This window comes from Solanum stenotomum, chromosome 10 (assembly GCF_019186545.1).
Source record: "Solanum stenotomum isolate F172 chromosome 10, ASM1918654v1, whole genome shotgun sequence".
NCBI classification, from domain to species: domain Eukaryota; kingdom Viridiplantae; phylum Streptophyta; class Magnoliopsida; order Solanales; family Solanaceae; genus Solanum; species Solanum stenotomum.
The window spans coordinates 27,194,111-27,219,636 of record NC_064291.1 but is presented as its reverse complement, the minus strand read 5'-3'; the positions used below and the strand labels follow the sequence as shown (position 1 = coordinate 27,219,636).

At 38.1% G+C, this 25,526-nt stretch overlaps 2 protein-coding genes across 5 annotated transcripts in view; one reads left to right on the top strand and one right to left on the bottom strand.

Annotated features, from left to right (window-relative positions):
- Positions 1–25,526, top strand: part of LOC125878283 (aspartate aminotransferase, chloroplastic) — a 936,263-nt gene that overhangs the window by 166,407 nt on the left and 744,330 nt on the right. The window lies entirely within an intron of this gene.
- Positions 557–24,474, bottom strand: LOC125878278 (PX domain-containing protein EREL2-like). Of its 2 annotated transcripts, none has more exons than XM_049559495.1 (10): positions 24,196–24,474; positions 22,217–22,327; positions 14,523–14,621; positions 14,269–14,355; positions 13,765–13,873; positions 12,836–13,617; positions 10,899–11,063; positions 10,561–10,800; positions 9,961–10,179; positions 557–941 (listed from the first exon to the last, which is right to left on the bottom strand). In XM_049559495.1, exons 1-10 carry the CDS (start codon positions 24,283–24,285, stop codon positions 702–704), a joined length of 2,142 nt encoding a protein of 713 aa, XP_049415452.1. In that variant the 5' UTR covers positions 24,286–24,474; the 3' UTR covers positions 557–701. The 2 variants fall into 2 exon arrangements, with proteins under 2 accessions (XP_049415452.1, XP_049415451.1); XM_049559494.1 differs by having other exon boundaries at positions 12,836–13,626; positions 24,196–24,473.

Sequence of the window (25,526 nt, the reverse complement as noted above, 5' to 3'; positions counted from 1 at the left end):
GCTTGCTCAACATTTATATCTTGCGAATCAACTTGCAAAAACACTTACAAAATCTTTATCCCGTCTACTCTTTCTCAATCATCTTCCTACTTTGAAGGTTGTCGATCTCGCCGTCAACTTGCAAGGGCTTATTGACACATATGTTCAGCAATTTTTCTAGTTAAGCCAAATCTCAAGAGAAATCCTTTCATGAGCAGTCAATCTAGTTTTACGTTAAAATATTATCTACTTAGAAGAGAAAAAGAAAAATGTATAATCGAGCTATGGGACGAGCAATTAAATGCTAATCCTTATCTTCTTCACATCTGATTCTTCTCTTCCAATTTTGAAATTTCAAAATCATGTCCTCACAGGAACACTAGTCACCTGGTTGGGAACATCATTCAAAAAAAAATGTAGAACGTTCACGGGGGTATCTTCAAGTGTCAAAATTTGTACTGCATATTAAATATTTTGCTGCAATGAGATGCTATCAAGCAATTATGTCAATGTGCTACAATGCATATCCAATTCTTATGAAGTTAGACATTTTGCTTACTACTTCAGTTGTTGCATCTATAGAGCTGTATGCATAAGGATGCCTTGATATTACAATACCAACAGTCAAGTTGGATGTCAACTCTTGATTATTTTCATGGGAATACGGGTTCAGATATACTAGATATGACAAAATTTTACAATATTTACCCGACTTCATCTATCTAAATGCTTGTTTTGTACATTTCACTCGAAGGGCTTTCACTCTCTCCAGGAGATGACATTTTCTTTTTCAGAGTATAACGGATGACTGAGTTCACCTGTTTCCTCAACTTACCATTATCAACAAGGATATTAGTCAACATGTTTCTCAACTTTTTATCTACAGTCCAGGAATCGCTATCTACTTCATTCATTTCCTCAGCAGTAGGAGAAGAGGAATCTGTTCCTTCATCTGCGTTCACCTGATAAACACAAGTCACCACTACTCATGTCATAGCATGAACAAACAGCACCATGCATAAACTTATGCATGCAAAATCTTCAGGTAAAGCTGAGGTAACATGTTGGCAAATTATAACAAACCAGAGCAACACAAAACAAGATGTTGTAGCCTGTAAATACAAAATCAGAACCTAGGTTACTTGTACATGAAATAGTGTGAATTTCAAGTTTGTGAACCTTGGTTTGACCCAAGTTATCCCACCACAATATTTTTCTCTGGCTCATGGAAAAAATAACAAAATATCATTTATCAACCAGCCCTGTTCTAAAGGAAAATGTGCCTACCAAAGAGAACATCTAGGACCTATATTGCTTAGACTTTGGGTGTGTACCCAATCCTCCAAAAGTAGTGCATTTTTGGAGGATCCTACACAGTGCAACAAGTTTTTTGGAGATTCCGAGTAACATAATCTAGGACTTAAGGAGCAGCCAAGTTTCCCAAATTTTCTATCTGGCGTGACTTCAAAATTTGATTTGCTTTAATGATTTCACTTATTTTATTTATTTGAGAAAGGTCGTCTCTGGGCCAACTTTTGATTTGACTTAAATCTTTCAAATCATCTGGAAAAGAGAACGAGATTTAAAAAGTCCAAGCCACTGGAATGAGCTCTCAGCATCTCTCCATGTCACACTTCTTTTTCGATAGTATATAGAAAAGCTAAATCAACACTCTCATCTTCTCTACAGAAAAGCTGAATATATTTATTTTTTAAAAAAAAGTAGAAAAACTGTATTAAGCCCGTATAATTACCTCTTCCACTCCCATGTTCAACCATATTTCTTGGGTGTAACAAGTTGAGCAACTCAAGTGACCAACCAATGTTCTCAGGCCCAAAGCTTGGACACAGTTAAGGTCATGCAAGCTAAGATCAAGCTTCACTTGCATTTCCTGACAGCTACTCTAGTGATTCCATCAAAGGAGGTCAAACGACCGAGTAATTCAGTCTTATTAATTAGCCAATCATGTACAGATGAAATGCGTTCAGGAAGGGTGTCAAAATCCTGATATTCTGGGACACATATAAAGCTCCTGGGAGGGGTCATTGCTCTAACTATGAGAACATGCCCATACAGCAATGTGTTTTACCAAGAAAAAACTCTGCTAAAGAGTACTTGGGGTTTGTTTCAAGAAACCAATAATTGAAAAGGAAACCCATAATATACAGACTGAACAGATGGAAATCACCAGAATTTATACATTTGTAGTCAAAGAGGAAAGTATGGAGACAGATATGAGTTGAGATACTGCAAGCTATCTCTCAAAAGAATAATTCCCTAGGAAAGAAACTTGGTTGCCTTCTCTCCTTCCATTTCTTCCAAGGTACGTAGAAACCCAATATTTATCATTTATGTGAGAAAAAGGTTGCATGTTTCTCAATTGACTCGATACATTTTACAGTTGAAAGTGTCCACACAATCAATGTCATTGAGTTTCTTCTGCTTTTGTAGCTGCAAGTGCTTTGGTACATCTAAACTAGGGTGGCAAAATTAGCCCAAACCCATTTAACCGCCCAAGTTGTAATGGCTTTGAGAAGATGGGCTGATTTGGGCTAACACAAGTTAACCCATCACAAATCATCAAAACCCAAATCTGACCCATCGACAGTCCTCCGTTCAGAAATGTAACAGCTACAAAACGTGATTAACTCTTTTTCTAATTATTATTTTTGAGTTAGTTTTATATTCTTCTAAATATATTTTTTTCCTTGAGAGTCTAAGCTCATTTTGGCATTTGCTTGTGTTCTCACCATATTATTCTTGAAGCCATGGGTAATATGAATATCCATATTAGGGGTTAACAACACATTACTATAGCTCCATCATTAAAAAATGCTCCCAGGCACTAGTTTCGAGACACCTTTCTGAAGTCCCTTCTGGGTTTCGGTTGCTCTTTCTTCCGCTGGACTTCTTCCACCGGAATACCACCTTTTTTCTCTTTTTTTCTATCTACTCCATTTTCTCTTCTCGAGCACTTGATTTTCTCTATTCAGATGGACAATAGAGTATATTTCAGATTTGGGGGGGGGCGGGGAATCCTATGACATCACAGAGTCTAGATCAAAAGCTGAAGTACGGTACGATTGGGTTGAAAGTGCTAGGCACCACACGAGGAGAATGGCTCTTAGCAGGGGAGCACTTGGCTGTATATGCAAAAGGCTAACAGAAGCTTCAGGGATCAGAGGGAATGCCTCCAAGTCATGGAGATGCAGGGATGTCTCAACCAACTTCTTTATAGCACTAAAATTCAATCAATATGGGAGATACATATCATTAATCTCTGTTAAAGGCAACAGCAGAGCAGTTATTATACTTCCATAAAATGCATTCAATGAGGGGTGGGAGAAGTTAGCTAAGAAAATAGAGGCCTTCATTAATAGGGGTACAAAACAAACAAAAATCCTTAAATACACGGGGGAGGCAGACTGCTGCTAAAAAGGGGAAAAGGAGCTATAGAGACTCTCAACAAAAGGCTAAATGAACCAAGGCAGAGACAGAGATAACAGAAGAATCTGATGATGGCAATACGATAAAAGCTCGAGTACAATTGAAGGACAAATATGTTCTGGGCCATTGTCTAGTGGGGAAATTCATTGGAGAAGACGATGCACCCACCAGAAATGATGTATGATGATGGGCCCAACAGACTTGCAATGGAGCACAGGAGTTCAAGTTTATGATATGAATGGAATTTCATGCCTTTCCAATTGCAGTCCAGAAAAGCAGCAGAGCACGTCTTGATGGGTGACAAGAGAAGACAAGGGAATAGATTGAAGCTTCAATGGTGGAATTGCCAATGACTTTTCTCAGAAATTCCGACGAGGGAGCGTCCACTAGCAAGGAAATAGAAGAGGGTTTGTACCGAGAGAGAAACATGTCAGATCTTTCGAGGTCTAGAGATGTACAAAGATCCAAGAAAAGGTGTTTTCAGTTTAATAGGGATAAAAGGGGGCTTTTAGGTGAAAGTAATCATGCGGGTGGACATGTGACAGAGGGTCCCACTTCAGGGCCCCTAGGTGGACATTTGATTTTCATCACTGGACCAAGTCACTTGGGTCTGTTTAAAGCCCAAATTTTAAAGAAATCACCACAAGAGCCTGAGCCTTTTATCTGTGATGTAAACCGCTGGGAAGGAATACAAGAAACTGTATACTCCTCAACTAATCAGAACCTAATGGAGGAAGCAAGGGTGAAAGACTCAATTAGCAAATTCCTACAAATGGGGGGCGGCACACAGGTGCATGCAGAAGACTCATCACAAACTTCGGGAGAATTGAATGAAGAAGAAACAGAATTACAGGGGCAGAATAGTTCGAAATGAATTACAATACTGGGGGGACCCAACACCCATCCAATGTGATGCTTCGGAATGCAGTAAGGAAATTGAAGGCAAGGCAAACGAATGTGTACAGAATAATTTGTTGAGGCTAAGCAAGGAATTTGGAGTAGCTTTCGAGGGGTGCTCAAAGGAAGCTTTTAATGTATTGCTTAAAATCGATCAAAGGAGGGTCAACAAGACAACAACAATAGAATATATTCTTGTGATTAGTGATAAGAAGGTGGCGCCCAAGGAAGTAAGAAATCTTATATTTGTTGTGAATTACAAAGATAAGGATTCTAGGAGTGAAACAAGGAGCAGAGGGAGATATGAAACCTTTCATTTATCATGAAGCTAAAAATTATTTCATGGAATGTGAGGGGACTCAACATGGATGCTAAGAAGAATTTAAGAAGGAGAAGTATACAACAAGAGGGGGTGGACATAATAGTGATGGAGACAAAACTTAGTGGGGAGGTAGGTGAGTATCTGCAACAATTGGGGGGAAATGGATGGATGGGAGGAATTTGGATGGAATCTTTTGGTAGTAAGAGGGGCATCTAGATAATGTCGGACAAGATAAATTGGAAAGGGGAACCAGTCAAAGTGGCAAAGTGGCAACCAGAGCATTACGTGCAAGCTTAGAGGTCATTTGGTAGAGTGTATAAAAATAATGCTCAATAGAGTGTATTAGTAATGTTTGTATTAGTAATGCTTGTATTAGTAATGATTGTATTAGTAATGCTTGTATTAGTTATGCTTGCATTAGTTATGCATAGATTATTTCCTATGCATTATTTGGTTTGGCGTATTAAAATAATATGCATTGTATAAAAATATTTATTTACAAAAACATCCTCCACAATTATGCTGGAAAAGATGTAATAGGACTTTTGAGGGGTAATTGGGTCTTTAACCATGCTAATGCATGTATTAAATCCCTTTGTATTACTAATACCTAGAAATTCATAGTAATACACTCCTCAATACACAATAGAGTGTGTAACTAATGCAAGCACTAATACTACATAGCATGAAAACGTGTAACAAACGAGGGACTACTAATACATAGAGTTAATGCATGCATTATTTTTGCTAATGCACTCTACCAAACGACCCCTAAGTGGTTTGAACCAAGAATTCATTCGGTTTGTCACAGTAGTGTATGCATCATGTGATGGGGGTGAGAGAAAGAAATTGTGGGAAGAGTTGGGAGCAATGAGGAGTTTTTGTGAAGGGCCTTGGGTGGTGTGCGGGGATTTCAACGCCACTAAGTTTCGCTCAGAAAACCAATTGCAGTAGAATTTCAGGGGCTATGTATGACCTTTCCAGTTGCATCAATGCACTGGAACTTATGGATCCTCCTTTATTTGGGGGACCATAAAGTTGGAGAGGAGGAGCAAATCAGAGAAATGCATCAAGGATTGACAAATTACTGTACTATTTTCCTTGGGATGAGATTTTCACCAAAATTAGACAAAGTTCTTTGCCTAGCTGAAGTTCTGACCACAATCCCATAGTGCTTACTTGTGGGGATGAGGCTTTCAAAAAATCATACTTCAAGTTTGAGAAGTGGTGGTTAAATGTGGAGGGCTTTAGGGACAGAGTCAAGGAGTGGTGGGAATCCTTCACTGTGACAGGCAGTCCTAACTACATTATAGCCTCAAAACTGAGCCTCTTAAAAAAGGAACTCAAGGAGTGCAGCAAAGAGAATAAAGGTAACGGGAAGGTCAGAAAGGAATGCATACTGGAACAATTAGCAGTTTTGAAGACGTTCAGATTCACAGAGCACTAACAGATGATGAACAGCTTTTGAAAGCTCATCTAGCAATGGAGTATGAGGAACTAAGGAAGTAGCTAGAAATGAAGAAATTCACCGGAGACAGAGATCTAGAATTCAGTGGAAAAAGAATGGGGATAAGGGCACCAAGTTTTTTCACATAATGGCTATAGCCCACAATAGAAACAACACCATAGATTCCTTAATGATCAATGGAGAATTGTCGTCAGATCCTGGGTTAATCAGAGGTCCAGTGGTGGATATTTACCTGACTTTGTACAAGAGACAGAAAGATGGCGACCATCTTTGAACATCCTGGATGTTCGTATAATCACAGAAGAGGAACAAGCATGGCTGTCTAGAGATTTCGAGGAGGAGGAGGTCTTGGAAGGAATAAACAGTGTGTTGTTGATAAAGCACCTGGACCAGATGGCAACACAATAGCCTTCTTCCCTGCTTTCTGGGAAATTATCAAAGATGATGTGATGCAGACCTTCCAACACTTTCATGCCCATCAAAAGTTTGAGAAGGTGATCAGTAAGCTAGTAAATAAGCACCAAATGGCTCTCATCAAAGGAAGTCAAATCATGGATGTTGCACTTTTAGCCAGTGAAAGCATTGACTCTAGAATCTGAGGAGGAACCCATAGGCTGATGTGCAAGCTAGTTATTGAAAAGGCATATAATCATTTGAATTGGGAGTTCCTAATCAACATTCTAAGGTAAATGGGGTTTGGTGGAGATGGCCTAGCTGGATAAATTTCTGCATTAAAACCACGAGGTTCTCCATTCTGTAAATGGAGAACCAGTTGATTTATTTAGACAAGGGGATCCTATGTCCCCTTCTCTTTATTTTAGCCATGGAAGGTCTGTACAGGCTGATGAGAGTTGCTTCTCAGAATAACTGGATAAGGGGGTTTACTATAAAGAACAAGGAAAATGTTACAATGGAACTGACACATTTATTCTATGCAGATGACACAGTGGTATTCCTTGAAGCTGAGCAGGAACAAATATGTTTTTTAAGAGTGATCTTGGTGGTTTTTGAAACTTGCTCAGGACTCAAAGTTAATTGGAGAAAGAGTAGTATTTTTCCAATAAAGGAGGTGCATCAGATTGAGGTTCTTGCAAGCATTTTGAAGGGCAAGGTAAAAAAACTGACAACAATTTACATAGGCTTGCCTTTGGGTTCCAAGCACAAAGCAGAAAAAAAATGGGATGGCATTATTGAGAAAATAGAGAAGAAATTGGCTTGGAAATCCCAATATCTATCTTTGAGACGAAGAGTTACACTAATTAACTCAGTCTTGGAATCTTTACCCACTTATGTGATGTCCCTGTTTTCCTATTCCTAGTAAAGTAGTAAAGGTTTTGGATGCCCTTAGAAGAAATTTACTTTGGCAAGGGAGCAAGATAGAAAAGGGCTTCAATCGTGTTAAATGACCTATAGTACAACAAATTAGTAAAACTGGGGGATTAGGAGTGAGGAACTTAAAGGTACATAAAAAGAACCTATTTCAAAATGGTTGTGGAGATATAATCAGGAGGACCACCTTTCGGGGTGGCCCAATGGTTTGGGCTTGGGACTTCCATGTTGGAGGTCTCAAGTTCGAAACCCCTTGCCAGCGGAAGCACGGGGTTTGCCTTCTAGGTCGAGCTCGTCACACGGGGCTTGCCTAGTGTGGGTTACCTCTCCTATGTGGTTTGCGAGCTATTGCATAGGAGCGGGGATTTTACCCTATGCGCACCCAAAGGGTAGTGGTTGCGGGTTTCGCTTTTCATATATATAAAATCAGGAGGACCAAGCTCTATGGAAAGAGAAAATACGTCGCAAATTTGATCAACAGGATCTCCGGTGCACTACTGAAGTCACTGAAACTTATGGTGTTGGGGTGTGGAAGACCATCAGAAACTTCTGGGTAAGTCTCAAGAACAACTCAAAGATAGTTGTAGGCAAAGGGAACAAAGCAAAGTTCTGGTCAGATGATTGGTGTGGAAATGAGATTCTAAGGGACATGTTCCCTAGTCTTTTCTCAATATGCACAAATCCTGTAGCAGGATAAAGGAGAAGTGGTCTCCACAAGGTTGGAATCTAGTATTTAGAAGGATGCTTAATGATTGGAATATTGATAGGGTGGTGGAGTCTTGACCCTCATTGGTCGATTCGCTGGTACTACACTAGAGCCAAACAAACTGGCATGGGGACATCACAAAGATAGGAGATTTCCTGTGAACAGACTATACAATTGGGGGCTCAGAGGAAATGATTTAACTGGACCTTGAAGCACACTATGGAAAAGTGTGGCCCCAACCAAGGTAAAGTGCTTCACTTGGCTGGTTGCTAGGAAGAGTTGTCTTGAATCTTGAGGCTATGCAGAAGAGGGGCATCATCATATCTAGATGTCTTCTCTATAAAGAGGCTCTAGAGACTAACAAGCACCTTTTCATGCATTGTAAGGTAACTGCACAGGTGTGGGCTATGTATACTAGCATAGCCAATGAACATTGGATTATGCCAGAGCACACTTCTGACCTCCTAAGTTGTTGGATCAAAAGGGGAGGCAGCAAGAGTCAAAAAAGATGGTGGAGAACAGTTCCAGCATGTATTTGGTTGGATTATATGGAAAGAAAGGAATCAAAGAATTTTTGAAGGAAAGTAATGTACAATACAAAAGATCAAATGGAAAGTAATACTACTCTGGGCTTTTGGCGTAAAGAACAGAATATAAAAGAGGAGATCCAATTAGTGGACTTCATAGACTCTTTGTAAGTATTTTTCCTTTTCCTGCAACATTTTTTGGAGGTGGCCACCATAACCCTTAATGCTGAGGAATACAAAAGTTACCAGTTTCAAAAAAAATATGAATATCCATATTATCGTCGATTAATCCAATTTTAATCAGTGTCAAATATGCATAGATCAAATATTTTATCCATTTTTTAACCCATTTTTGATCCGCCCATATCCAATCGGGACCTTATCCGTCAATTAATCCATTTTTATTCGTGCTAAATATAGGCAGATTGGATATTTTATCCATTTTTGTTTAACCCATTTTGGACCCGCCCATATTCGGCCCGACACGTCTGTTTGCCACTCCTAGTTATGTACAAGACAATCATAAACATATGTAAATAAGGCAAAGGGATAAAGAGATGAATCTAACAAAACCATTATTACTTACTTCAAATAACATTCAATTTTCTTTTGATTTTGTTTTTGGATAAAAAAGTTAAAATAACTGTATTGGGATAACTTGCGAGGAAATATTTAAAGTGAATATCTTTATTATTTTGAGTGAAGCATAACGCTTGAGTTTTTTGTTTTTTTTTTATATCCAAAAAGTACTTCTGATTTTCTGAAAACCATATATTTGGAAAAGCATGATCAAGAGAATATTTCCAATCAAAGAAAAGAATATCGATATTTTTAGTTTCTCAAAATGTTTAAAATGTGGGTTAAGTTGGGTGGGTTGGGTTATGACTTATAATTTAACCCATTTTGACCCAACCCATCTTAGCTCAAACAAGCTTTGGGCAGGATTGGGCACTGACCCATCTATTGGTTCAGGCTATCTTGACCCGCCCAACTTCAGCCCAAACGACTTTGCAAGTGTATAGAGTTGGGAATACAAGATTTTGAGTTCCATATTAGTTTGTCTTTGTCATAATTTATATTTTATCTTCCCCCGTTAGGTTTGTCTTACTTACTGGCATGCTAAAAAAGTTATATAAGAGGATGAAATACATAAAGCTTTACATGCCTTTTTTACTGCATGAACAGCTATCACAAAATTGCAACTCAAAAGTCATTTAGCAGAAAAATCTCAATAGAAAGTGGGAACTGTTTTGAAATGTAAAAATGAAAATCGCAGCTTCAATACCTCTGCAAGGAGAAAGTTGATTTGGTTGTCATAGGTTGTAAGGAGTTTCAAAGCATCTGAGCATGAGGGATGATCCATGAAAAGGTCATCTTCGTTTTCGTTGACTAAATTTATGTTGCACTCCTCAAAGCGCTGTCGAAGAACTTGGCATTCATGTAGCAGCTTCCTGAAAGATGCCCTTGCTTGTTCATTGGCTAGCCTCTCCTCTTCATAGAGTCTCTGCATATGCAAGAGAAATTCAGTAACAAAAAGTACAATAACAGACGAGGATATGCAGATCTGTTAATACATGAATACCGTTAATCCTTTTAAAACTAAAAGAGATCTCCACAATTGAGCAAATTATACTGAAAGGTCTCAGATTTCCTCCTGCTACTATACTACCCATTCCTTCCACACAGAAAGTTTAGTTAAATTAGCAGACGAGACTGAAAGGAATTGTGTCAGAATGTGATTTATACAGCATATATTAACAGATAATTGAATCATAATCAACATAGAGCAAGAGAGGCTAAAGAGTAGTTCACACCATGACAAAGTTATTGATCATTCTAGGAGGGAACTTAATGTGAATAACAGCAATGGAGTAGCAAGGTATACCTCAGCCTCCAATTTTTCTTCAAGAGAATGATTTAGCTGCTTCCTCAAATCTGCTTGTGAGCCTCGGAGTGATTTTACTTCTTTAATGAGAACTTTAACATCAGCTTTTGATTTTACTTCAAGTTCTTGATGTTGTTTCTGCAACTCATTAAGCTTCTGCTTTGTGGCATCCAACTCCTGCAAGACTCTGTCTTTCTCCTGACTGGCATAGTCTTCCATTGAAGCATTGCCCAGTTTACCCTAACGAGGTTTGAAAAATAAATGGTCTGATCTTAATATACGGACTGAGGGGAAATCATCATAAACCAGAGGATAATCAAGTGAAATGGTGGAATAACCTTATGTGAGTTCAATTGCAGTTCCATTTCCAATGACTTCCGCCGAAGCTCTTCCATATCCCACTGCATCTGGGTGACCCTTTCCCTTTCAATCAAGATTGCTTGCTCAAGGTTTTCTTTGCTTTTCTGTTTAGTAGCCTCGAGCTCCACTTCCAAATCCTTAACCTGGTATAGTAACCATTATATCACAGAACAATAGAGCATCACAGAACACCCATTTATGACCTCCAAAATTAGGGCTTTCCAGAAAAGCTATTTTCTCACAAACAAAACAATTTATGCCTGACTATGACGTCATTGACATTCTCCTTTTTTTTTAATAGCATGGTGTCCGGGAAACCTTGCACGCACATCAACTAATCTATTAGGTGGGCCTGTGGCTCCTACTTCCACCAACACATATATTGGGTAACTCACCAACCAAGGTTTACGCATATTGGAAGAATTCACATAGTGTTGCCTCCGGTAGAGTAGAGCCTTGGTTCCCAAGGTTGTCACTCCAGCCCTTAGACCACTAAAGCATACCCCCTTGGCGCCGACATTATTTCTATTCTTAATGCATATTAGCATGATGTTCTTAGCATAGATCTTTCATTTAGCTATTACCTCAAGTTGAAACAAAATTAGAAGCAAGAAGATAAGAAACTTGCCAGATACATAAGTTTCTTTCTTTAGTGCACAACTCTTTCACATTTTTCACATATATAATAAGAAGGGTCAAACTTGATGAGTATTCCAATGTAACCCAGCCAGGAATAACATGTCCACTATTGGTTTGCCTGGTTATCTGATCCTAAAGATGTCTAAGAAAGAATAAAATAAAAAAATCTTTGCTTAAATGATGACTAATGAGCCTTCCCAATTATGATATCTTACAGTACATCAAGAATTATAGACTTCAGCACAAGCACTCAGGTTTCCCACTTGTCTAATATTTATGCACTCTCCTCTCATGAATTGAATTAGTGAAGGAAATACAAACCCATATTGTCCTACTTAAATCAACTCGATATTCAATAAATCAATAAAAATAATAATGATAATAATAATAAAAAAACTTAAATCAACTCATACTTCCAATTGCAGAGTGTTTCATCTTTCATCTCTTTACTTCTCTCTCTTGCTATTTTTTCTGGGGTTGGGTTCATGTGTTATAGCCTTAAAGGTAGCACAATATATTCCTCATCTCTGCTTCATGGAGGAGCAATTTTTAAAAGGCTTTTCAACAGCCATAATGAAGATAGACCCATCATCGGTGATCTATATTACTACTTGGGGGTTAGTATTAGGAATACTTTCTCAGCATTATATGGGAATTTATGGTCATTAACCCATGATCCAAGAAGTTCAAGTAGCAATACATAATGTTTACTCTCGAAAATCCTTGGTAGCACCGCTATACCTAGGTTATACATTTCTATCGCCAAAGATAGATTTCATCCAATATCCCTATAAAAACATGCAGGAACCTTTAATTTATTTTATTTTTTTATTGCTAAGGAAGATTTAATTACCACAATTGTAAGTACTATTGAGGATCAAGAGTCTCATACTTTTTTATAAATAAACAAACAAGTCTCATTATCCTACATACTTGGTAAAAAGAAGTTGCGAAAGCAGCGAAAGAAAAAAGCAGTAACCAGCTATGTGCAGGAAAATGGCCCAAAAAGAAAAAGAGAAAATATCAGTATTATAATGTGTTGAAAGATACATTGTTGCGAAAGGTGGATTTTATTTGCTTCTTAGCGCTCCATGAATCATCTGGTAATTTTGGGGTATGGGCTATGGCACTAGCAGACCTACAATGCAACACCCAGCTGATACAGTGTTGTCATAGATAGCTTGTAACTTGGGAAGTTCTTATATATTATCCTTAGCTTCATACTTAACTTGTATGAATAGTCTTCTTTTTCAGAGAAAATTAGATAAAGCAATACCTTTGTTGTGAGGTAGTCTTTCACAGCAATTTCCTGATTTAATCTTGAGATAAGATCCTCCATGTCAGTTTTTGCTGTTATTAGTCTCCTTTGCATGGTTGCAAGCACCCTGTTCATTTTTTGGCGCTGATCTGAAGGAAGTAATAATTGCACATCCCTTGGCAGCAGTAAGTCAGTGTTCTCAATGTTTGCTGACGTCTCACCCACTCTGGGGATTTCAACCGGCCCTTGTCCATATAAATTGGGAATTGCTGAACCTGACAATTCACTGCCCCTTTGGGAACTTGTATCGCTTCCAATGCTCTCAGCTGATAACTTCCTACCATGACGGATAACTTTGGTGTTCTCCCGCTCCAAAGAGAGTCCGTTCATACCATCAGTACCAACAGAAAGATCAGACAATTTGGAAGCATTTCCATTAGCTTTATTGTTCTCTCTATTGTGCACCCTATGTCTAGGATAATTTCCAAGTTGTTCTAGAATAGCCTGACCCATGAACAAGCCCTCATCAATGTTGGACATCCCATACTTCACAAACTTATCTATTGGACTTGTTACATCTTCATCCAAAGAGAGATCATCTGTCCCAAAATCAGAGTTATTATCCCTTCCAAGGCGTGGTGTGCCAACATCAGATATCTCATAAGCTGTGTCACTACCATAATCTGATGTGAGTGATGAACTCGCAGCTATTGCAGACAAGCTTACATTAGGATGAATTTGAAGAGAAGAAACAGAACTATTCACAGAAGGATTTGATTCAGAAGCATGTTGGGTTTCATCTAGGAATGCTGAAAAAATTATAGTACTAATGTTAACTCTTTAGGCATAACAAAAAGATAATTCTAAAAAGCAATTTAGCCACATGTGCAATCTTTTTTCAGGGAAATGAATGTTAAAGGACAATAATATTGTAGCAACAGACATACAAGATCTAGCAGCAGCTTCCAGTTCAAGAAAAGATGCCACTGGAACACTTCTTGATACATCAATATCAGATAGTAGTTTGGTCATCCACTCCTCCAAGGAGGACCGTCTCTGGAAACATACAAGTGCATGAAAATTGGAATTATCATATAGAACTGCAGATGCAAGCGTCACTTGGAAAGAAATCTTTGTAGTTAACTCAAAACTTCCATTATTTCTAAAATGTAATAAGACAAAACTTACATTTTTAACAACTGATGCTCCCAAATAACATCCAACAATTTTTTGCAGTTTTTGTTTCACTAAAACCATTTGTTATAAGAATAATGAAGTGAAGAAGTCTTCAAATTCCACAAAATAAAAATTAAACATACAGAAATTTGGCTTCTAATTTTAGGATATATAAGGTTCTGCTTCAACTTAAACTTTTAGTTTCGAAGAAACAACAAAGGACAACAATTTCATCACACATCTTACGTGATGAAACAAGAAAGTATAAGGCTTACCTCTTCTAGGAGGATTCTAGTTTTCATCCGCAAGAAACCCTTGGGTGGCGCAGGAGGAATATTCTTCCTTGGAAATATTCTTTTCAGCTGTGACACAGAATCAACCACACTATTAAGTACCCTATGATTATTAAAACCCTCATAAAAGGAGGCAACTGTCAATTTTGACTATGGCCAAGAACTTTCTCATGTCTTTTTAACCTCAATATGTACAAAAAGAAAAGCATATCTGAAATGAGTGTATGCAAACTTACAGCAGCAAGAAACTTCAAGAAATCATTGAACCTTCTTAATATGACCCGTGTAGTTGTATTCCCTTCTGGTGATTGTAAGCCAACCAAAACCCTGTAAAACTGTCTTTTAACATTGTTAAGCTTAAACTTCAATAAATCCTAACACAAAAGAACCAAATATTGACAAAGCAAAAATATGCATCAGGTTATAAGTTTACTATAGGAAAGGTCCCTGGACCGAGGTCCAAGTTTGAGATGTAAAAATGAGTTCAACATGGGTATTTCAAAAACCAAATTCCACTTAGCTATTAATGATAAGAAAACAACTAGAGATATGCCAGCTTCTGACAAGAAAAATTATATATAAAAACCAAAAAGGAAAACTTAAGCAACTCCTTTTGTAGATGATAATGATTAAACCTTCTTGCACTTTGTCAAAAAGAATGATAATATTTTTTCCTGTTTAAAAAGTTTACTTATACACTTCGAGAACCCATCATACGTCGACTACTCATCTTATCAAAGTAGAATTTCCTTAGCTAGAGGCAGAGAGAAAACTCAATCCAACAGCACTTGCTACTTCAACTATTGGAAGTTTGAAAGCCCCAACCAACCTTAGAGCTTCCTTGCTCTTTTCTTTTGATAACACTGGTCCTGCAATACCTCTTTCATTGCACTCATACCAAAGAAGAGAGGGGCAATAGATCTAAAGAATTTCAGACCACTAAGTCTGATGGTAGTGTCTATTGGTAGAAAAAGTCTTAGCTGAAAAGGTGGAGAACAAATTGGTTTATGGGCAACAAAGTGCCTTCATGAAGAATAGACAGATCACTGATGCCTCACTGATAGCAAATGAGGTACCTGACTGGAAGCAAGAAGTGGGGAAACAGGCCTTCTTTGTAAGTTGGATATAGAAAAGGCCTTTGATCAGCTAAACTGGACTTCTAATTGAACTGCTGAAGAAAATGGCTTTAGTAACAGGTGGTTAAGGTGGATATTCTTTTGTATCTCCACAGTCAAGTTCACATTCTAGTAAACAGACGTCCAAATGGGTTCTCCTCTCCTCAAAAATGCCTCAGGAAGGGAGATCCACTCTCCCCTTTTCTGTTTATTCTGGGAATGGAGGAGCTCACTCAACTGTTGGATAGGGCCAAAGAGCTCTAATGGACACAGGGATTTCAGGTGGGCGGAAATTCAAACCCTCTGGCACTGCTTCTCATGTGCTTTATGCAGATAACACTCTTATTTTTTGTGGGGCAGACAGCCAACAAGTAAACCACCTCAACATGACCTTGATGGTCTTTGAATCAACTTCTGGTTTACACATCAACATTCTCAACAGTAAAATTTAGCCAGTTAATGAAGTCCCCAATCTAGAAGCTCTAGTAGAAATCTTAAGCTGCAAAACTGATTCTCTGCCTACAACTTATTTGGGCCTACCACTGGGAGCTAAGTTCAAGTCTACTGAATGTGGAATGAAGTCATTGACAGAATGGAGAAAAGGCTGGCAACATGGAAAATTCAGTACCTCTTTCTAGGAGGCAGACTCACCCTCATTAATAGTAAATAGACAACATTCCCACCTATATCATGTCACTCTTTCCTATGCCAAGTTCAATAACAAAGCAGATTAATGGACTTAAAAGGAATTCCTCCGGAAGAGAAAAGCCAAACTCACCCTTCGGGGTGGCCCAGTGGTTTGAGCTTGGGACTTCCATGTTGGAGGTCTCAAGTTCGAAACCCCTTGCCAGCTAAAGCAAGGGGTTTGCCTTCTGGGTCGAGCTCGTCGCACCAGGCTTGCCTAGTGCGGGTTACCTCTTCTATGTGGTTTGCGAGCTATTGCATAGGAGCGGGGATTTTACCCTGTGCGCACCCAAAGGGTAGCGGCTGCGGGTTTCCCTTGTCATCAAAAAAAAAAAAAGAAGCCAAACTCACAATTTTTCTCCGGTCAAATGGCAAAAAGTGACTCTTCCTAAGTCACTGGGAGGTTTGGGAATCAGAGATTACTCAAAAGGGGATTGCTCATAAAGTGTCTAGGGAGATATGGCCAACCTGAGGCTGGAAGCTGGATACTGGAAAGACAACATATTAGCCAAATATGGTGCCCAGAATCACTGGAGCTCCAACTGAAGTAGAGAACCCCATGGTGTTGAGGTCTGGAAACACATCAACAGCTTTCAAAAAGATTTTCTTCCAAAAAGTCTCTTTCAAGGGAGGCAATGGTCTCCACATTAAATTCTAGGAAGATTTTATGGCTTGGGATACCACTCTTAAGAATGCCTACCAAGGCTCTACCAAATAGAAAGCAACAAAGATGCTTCCATTGCACAGAACAACGAAGGCAATAATGGGAGCCCTATTTACTGGAGAAATATTTTTTTTTTTTGATGACAAGGGAAACCCGCAACTGCTACCCTTTGGGTTGCGCACAGGGTAAAACCCCCGCTCCTATGCAATCGCAAATCACATAGGAGAGGTAACCCGCACTAGGAAAGCCGGGTGCGACGAGCTCGACCCAGAAGGCAAAAACCCTTGCTTTCGCTGGCAAGGGGTTTCGAACTTGACACCTCCAACATGTAAGTCCCAAGCCCAAACCACTGGGCCACTCGGGTTATTTACTGGAGGAACCTCCAAGACTAAATCGATGACCTCCATATTTTGGTTGCTCTAGAGAATCACAATCCAGGTGAGACCCCAGACAGGCTCCTTGACTCTCACTTACCAGAGTTTTTTCAAGGCAACATAGATTTTTGACTGGTTATACAGGTTTTTGATTATCACTCTAGCTTCATCTAGCTATGTCCTAAAACTTTTAGCAGTCTCTTTGTGATCTTGCATCTGCTTGATGCCTTTCTAATGCAATTTACTTTACCAAAAAAAAAAAGAAAAAAACAATGAAGAAGAGACATGCATGATGGCCTGGACACCACGGTTATCAAAAAAAATAAGAAAAAATAATATGATAACCGAAGCCAAGGAAACAACATACCTTGTGAGCAGGAATATTTCTCAGGTTAATAAAATTATTTACCTTATTAATAATATTGACAAAATAAAAATGTATGAGCAATGTAAGAAAAAAAAACTATACATTATAACAATATTATGGATAACAAAATTGTAAAAGCTGCAATTACGTGAAATACAAAAAAAGTAAAATCATCTTAATCAAGGTCTTCATTCTTTTTTTTTTTTGAAATCAGTAACTTTGTATCATTTCAAGGATCAAAACAGTAATTGGGTAGTACTGAAACCATATTTACAATAGAGCTCTAGTGTCTTTCCTCTCTAGCTATAAAGAATCTAGAACATCTATGATATACACAGTATCATTAGAGTAAATTTGATTACACCAAAAACATAGCAGTAAGATGAAGTTCAACTTGATCTTCTGCACATCATTCTCTAAGCTCTCAAAACATCTGGAATTCCTCTCCTTCTAAATTGTCCACCAGATACCAGTCGGGACAATTCTCCATCTACTCCTATCCTTAGCATGTGAACATGTTCCCTCCCAGCTGCTAAGAGCCTCTGTTATCTTGTCTGGCATTGTCCATGCTATACCCTTAAGGTTTAGGATGATGAGCTGTTAATGGACAATGCAGAAATAGAAGGTTGACTGTCTCAGCTGTTTCTTTACACATGAAGCATCTTGAGCACAGTATCATACCTCTGCTCATCAAGTTGTCCACTGTTAAAGTGGCCTCCTTTGCTAGTAAACATACAAAAATTGATACCTTGTGGGGAACTTTTATCCTCCAAATCTGCTTCCATGGCCAGTTTGCTATCTAGTGGTTGGACTGGTTCATAATTTTATATGCAGCATTGACCTTAAAAATGCCTTTGGAGTTGCCCTACCACCATAAATGATCTTCACCAGCTTGAACCCCAGGAAATTGATCAAGTTTGCTGAGGAATCAGCCACTCTTTGAACCTCCCAATCATTGAAATGTCTTCTAAAATTCAAGCTCCACCTGTCAGATGTCCACATTTCAGCTATAGTATTCTGTTGGTGAAGGACTAGGTTGAAGATATCCGGAAAGACCAGTTCCATGATACCAACCTCATGCCAATTATCCTTCCAAAATCTGGTTTTGTTTCCATTCGCCACTTTCATTCTTGATTGAGTTTTCAACTCACTCCAGAGGGATCTGATAGACCTCCATAGGCTGACCCCATATGGAGTACTGACTTCCTTGGTCATCCAGCTATCCTCTTGTTAATATTTGGTTTTAATCACTCTTCCCCATAATAAGTGGTTTTCTTTGGTGAACTTCCACAACCACTTCATCATTAGAGCTTTACTTTGGATTTTCAGGTTCTTGATACCCAAACCACCCCATTTTTTTGCACAAATGACTGAGTTCCACTTGACCAAATGGTAGCCTTTCTTCTCTTTGTCACCATGCCATAAGAAGTTCCTCTTAATTCTATCCAACCTCTTGATGACCCCTGCTGGAATAGGAAACAAGGACATCATGTATGTTGGAAGTGCATCAAGGACTGAGTTTATCAAAGTCAGTCTACCTCCTCTTGACAAGTATTGGGTCTTCCATCTTGCTAATTTATTTTCACATTTCTCAACAACAGTATCCCAAATCTCAATAGACTTTGAATTGGCCCCCAAAGGCATTCCCAGATAAAGGGTTGGCAAAGACCCTACCTCTCCTCCTAGAATAGATGCCAACAGATTCATGTGGGGCACATCATTAATGGGGTAAAGAAAGCCCTTACCCCAATTTATGTGAAGGCCTGAGATGCCTTCGAAGAGAACTAGGATTATTCTGAGATGTCTCAATTGGTTTCTATCAGCATCACAAAATATGAGGGTATCATCAGCATATTGCAAATGAGTCACCTCTAGGCGATCACTCCCAGCCCTAGCTACCTCAAAACCCTTTATCCATCCATACAAATTAGTTGTTTTGAACATAGTATTCAGTCCTTCCATGGCAATGATAAACAAGAAAGGAGACAGAGGATCTCCTTGCCTGAGACCCCTTTGAGCCTTAAAGAAGCCAGCAGGTCATCCGTTAATCAACACAGAATAACTATCAGTGGATATACAAAATCTGATCCAATGTATCCATTTTTTCCCAAAGCCCAACTTCTTCACCATACATAGCAAGTACTCCCAGTTTACATGATCATATGCTTTTTCTATATCTAGTTTGCATAGGATACCAGGCTTCTTTTGTTGCACTCTTGAGTCTATTGCTTCATTTGCCACTAAAACTACATCCATGATTTGTCTACCTTTGATGAAAGCCATTTGCTGAACATCCACCAGATTGAAGATCACTCCTTTCAGCCTCTCTGTAAATATTTTGGAGAATAATTTGTAGATGCTTCCTATCAAGCTAATAGGCCTATAATCTCTTAATTCTTTAGCACCTTTCTTCTTAGGGATAAGAGTTATGAATGTTGCATTGAAGCTTCTTTCAAAAACTTCTTGCTCATGGAAGTTATGAAAGGCATTCATAATGTCCTGTTTCACAATCTCCCAGCACTTAATGAAGAAACCCATGGAGAAACCATCTGGACCAGGAGCTTTATCTCCTGTGCACAGTTTCAGTCACCTTAAGACTTCCTCCTCAGTGAAGTCTTCCTGCAATCTCACCTTGTTTTCTACCGAAAGAGTTGCACAATTATTGAGCATGCTGATAGGTCTCTAGTGAGTGGTCTCTGAATACAACTTTTGATAGAAGTCGATAATGGCACTTTCTATTCTTGTAGACTCCTCAGTTAATTCACCTTGCACCATTAGCTGGTCTATGTAGTTGAACCTTTTATGAGCGTTTGCCACTTTATGAAAGAACTTGGTGTTCCTATCGCCTTCTTTTAACCATAAGGCCCTTGACTTCTGCCTCCACGCAACTTCTTCATTTTTAATCAGACCCTCCAATTCTAAGGTTAAATCTACTTTCTTGGCTGATTCTTCTTCTGTCAAAGGTCTATATTCCAGTATCAAATCCATTTCAGCCAATTGTTCTAAAGTTTGTTTTCTTTGGATCACTAGGTTGCCAGCCTCACTTCTACTCCAGTCCTTCAGTTTATGTTTGAGTGCCTTCAATTTACATGATAGCACAAAGTCAGGCCAGCCTTTAAAACTGAAGGAGTTCCACCCCTCTTTGATCCTGTCATTGAAGCCTGCAGTCCCAAGCCACCAGTTTTCAAATTTAAAATAATTCTTCCTTTTTATCCAGGAACCACCCTGTAAAGCCAAAGGAATGTGATCAGAGGCCAACCTTTGCAAAGGGGACTGCTTTATGTTGCTGAAACAGTCATCCCACTCTTCTGAGAGTAAGAATCTGTCGATCTTGGAAGTTGTGTCGTGATTGTCCCCCTTGAACCAAGTATAATTGCCATCTTGCAGCTGAAGGTCGATTAAGTTCATATCTTCAATGAAATCTGAGAACTCTATCATCCCTCTTGATCTCCTGTTGCAATTTCTCTTCTCCGAGACATATCTTATAGTGTTGAAATCACCACAAATAGCCCAAGGACCTTCCATTAAACCCCTGACATCTGCGATTTCTTCCCATACTTTTCTTCTTTCAATATAACAGTTTGGAGCATAGACTCCAGTTAAATGGCAAGAGAAGCTCTGAAATTGTGCCTCAAATTTACATGTTAATGTATAGGCCCCAATTCCAAAACTTCCCCCTTCCAGGCTCTGCAATGGGACATCATCATGATACCTCCTCTAGTGCCACTTGCTTCAAGGTAGGCAAATTTGATCCATCTTCCCCCCATATCTGTTAACTAATTTTGTAATTTCCCCCTCCAGTTTAGTCTCCTGGAAGCATACTATGTCTGCTTCCAGTCAACTACCAATGTCTGCACCAATCTGCTTTCCAGTTAAATTTTTGATTCTCATAGAAATATAAAGTTCTTAATTTTTAATTCAAATTTACTAACTAGTATTTTTATAGAGTACTAACTTTCTAATTTCTTATCCATATTAACTAACATATTCTTTTGATAAGCATAACAATTAATATTAACTTTTTATCTACAGGAATATTTGTTCACTCCATTCCTTTAACAATTGATACCTTCATCGGTGATTCACGCACCATCTTCATTGTCTATTTCAGTAGAGGCAGAATTAGGATTTTAAGTTTATAAGTTCGAAATTCCAAGATATGATACCTAATTGGGTTCAAGATTAGATTATTTGTACATATTAAGTGAATTTTCAAGACAAATATAAGAGTTAGGCAAAAGTTACCGGGTTAAGGCCAAAGTTACTTGAATCTGTCGAACCTGTAACTAACGATGTAGATCCGCCCCCTAGTTCTACCTTTTTCTTTTTTTTTTCTTTTTTTTTTATCTAGTGCTATCCTGTTAAGTAAAATCCAATGGCTTGCTAGGGCACACAAAATGTCTTAACCCTTTGATGCCTGCAATGAAATGCCACCCAAGCTTGGTGAAACGTCCTGCATTGCACTATGTTTTAGGGCTCAAACACACCTCTTAACAAGAATGATTTGTCAAATCCTTTCGATGGTGACAGAAACTCTATCTGGAGAAAGATCAAGAGCATCCTCTATTTACAAAATATAGATTATGAAATCATTACCACCAAGTCTTTAGCATTTCAGATCTTTAATAATCCATAGACAGTTATTTGTTCGAAAGATGTACTAGTATTACATTAACTCTTTGGTATAATGAAATGAACATTTAACTGCATTGATAGAAGGCTGTACCACTATGGGATCTGAATTTGTTGTTTTTGCCAGGACAACCCACGAAGGAATTGTAACACAGTAGCTCCAGCCCGTGTGAGGATCATGAGGCCAAACAGTTTCTCGCCCAGCCTGGAGAGCATGTTAAGCATAAGTAATTTTTTTTTCAGGAAAAAAACAAAAAGAAAAATCTGACAGGAAGCCTGGAAGGTACACCTTTTTTCGAAAAAAGCAATTATGCTTCAGTACAAGTTAAATGAGTTCAACGTTCCATCTCTTTGAGAGAAAGTGATTTTAAGAAAATGTCATTTGGCAAGAGAATTAATGCAGAGAAAATCAACCAAGAGTTATACCCTCGATTAGGTCATAAAGAGATATATTAATTACCAAAGTAAGAGAAAGATCTGATATAAGCAATCCTTATTCCATTCAAATTCTACAACGTCATATAATGTTCATGAACTAATTGAGTCAAGGAAGAATGCCTTGGTTCACAGACCTGGAATGCCTACGCATGTTGCTGCTTGGCCAAATATCTTGAATGCTAGATTAAAAGTTCTCATGGATCACACAAGCAAAGTTAACAATTTGAAGCTTATTAAATCAAACTGCCAAATGGAGAACACTGACGATATGAACAACCTAATTTAGTGTCATCAAGTATGCTATGTATCAATAGCTACAATGATAAGACAATTCACTTGATCTAACTTTCTAAATTACTTGTTAATGAAGCCAAGCTAATATCAAATACTGTCACAAAAGAAGTCATCCAATTCTTTTCTGACCAAAGATATTTTATTTAACACAAATAAATATTTTAACAGTGATGGAAATTTCTGACTATATGCTTCTTTATGTTGTTGTTTTTTTGAGAAAAGGTAATTTTATATGCTTCTTATTGTTCACCACCCATTTCTCTCCATTATGCGTTGAGTGTGCCATAAGAAAGTCAACATCAAAGTTGTTCTAACTTAAACATTATTAGAACAGGGAAGCAACAATAAGCAACGAGCACCGGGAAGTCAACTACGACTACCATCGATCTATAATCAAGGATACTCAGGTTTTTATGCACTACATCATAGTTTGAATGGACCATAACATTCACTTTGAAACTTAAGAAGATTGGCCAAATTAAGAAATTGATATATCTAATTGCCTTCTTACCACTTATGTAGGTTCTTATGTGTTCTCCACAATAACATTCGAACTGAACTGAAATACAAGGATATCTAAGTGTAACATTCTAGTATTTTTTTGAATCTCCTCGCATAAATTCCTTGCTCCACCAGGATACCTTTAATATTGGTACTGAGTAATTTACTTATTGCCAGTTACTTGAAAATCTCTATGTATAGTATATGTTTATGCTCAACTCTTCTAACAGGCTTTACGATGTTGATTAATCAGCTAGGACATAAACAGCCAGCTAACTCGACATATTAGCAAAAGTCACAGGTCTTGTCTGTTAATACTAACAGGACATATTGGCTAAAACTAGCATGTATCAGACTGAGATACATGCAATGTTTTGCTAATTTCTAATATGTTCTAAAAAATCTGCATGGAGCCCCAAACCCACATCACATCCATTGGACATCGGGCACATCAAGATAAATGAGGAACCCCTTAACACAGGTACAAGGTAATTTGCCTATCATCAAATATTGTAAAACATTAACTTGACAGGCTAACTGTGTTGATAAATCAGCTGGGAGAAATACAAACAGTTAACCGAACATATTGATTACATTCACATGTTCTTAATAATAAAGCTGATTCATTCCCGTCCATGAACTGATCAGAAATCCAACTCTACTATTCCCAATCCCAATACAAAATTCAGCACACTTTCGCACTAAATTCAATATGATCAATCAATGCCCACAAATACTGTTCAGTTAATCCAATCATTCTAAGGAGATGGATAAATTATCTGTAATAGATGGATCAAAACTTGTAAATTGCAATAGGAAGTGATAAAGAAGAAGACTGACCCAATTTTTGGGGGGAGGGCTCCAATCCATACCCAAGGGCAAAGGCGAAGTTCCATCATGTCTATGCTTCGGCGGGATTTGCCTCTGCATAGCTGAATCACAAGTCAAATCAATCAATTGATCCCTCTTTCTCTCTTTAAAAAATCAATCAGTTGGTGTGCGACTCGGCAAATTTGATATTATGCTTTCTCTCTCTAGAGCATATTGTGAACTGGGAGAGAGAAAAAGTATTGCAGTTTTAAAGGAGTAGACGATGAACAACAGTGGAGAGTGAAGAAACAACAATCTTGATTTGTTTTGTATGTAAAATGTGTATTGATCTCTAAGCCTTCTTAACCAAGCGCATGATTACAAAATAAAGTTGGACTTTTCTAAACTGTGCCCTTTTTTGGATTCCTTTCTTCTCCTCCCGGGACAAGCGCGTGTGCCACGCCAAAATTTGCCCCTTCACCACAAAAAACTTATTTGCCTTTGTAATCTATTAAAAAAAAAAATGGGTTATATTTGTCCTTTGTCATATTTTTTTTTTCATATATTTGCTTGTGTCATCCAATTTTAGGTATATATTTGTCATTTGGTCGTTAAGTCTTATAATATCTCCACTTTTATTTTTCTACGTGAAATCACGCCTACATGGATATGTATATTTATTCCACTTAAATTTTTCTTCTACGGTACCAACAAATTCAATATTATACCCCACCCATTTTAACTCCTAATTTCATTGTCACTTTAGTCAAGTATATGTGAACCTTCAAGCTCTTTTTGCTCTGCAACCATTGCCTTGAATTAACCCACTCAAGAGCAGTTCATCCATCATCTTAAGCATAAGAATAACAATTTTCGGGCGCTAGCCTGTAGTTAACTGACACAACAACTATCTTGCAAATTATAACAAGGCAACGACAAAGTGTGTCATAGATAGCACTATTGAAGGAAGAGCATGCAAAACCATCACCACTGGAAGAAAATTATAACAGATACAACATTCGGTGTCGCAGGCTTTTCAAGTTTGATTGTACTTAGTGAAGCTTCATCCTCAAACAGAGCTGAAAATTGAGAAATTGTACAATTTGAAATGATTAAAATCATGAAAAAACATTTAACTTTCTCCCCTTGTCTTCACATTTTCTTTCAATGAAAAGTATATCTTAAACATGGATACTCCATGAGAATATGAAAAATACAATACAAAGAAGGCTAAAGAGAATATTTAAGGGTAAAAGTCTTACCTTCGTGCGAACCTTCTCTGTTGATCAAGACATGGATCGTGATTTTTTCCTGAAAAGTAACAATGAAATAAGTATGGAGTTGAATTTTATAGATTAAAT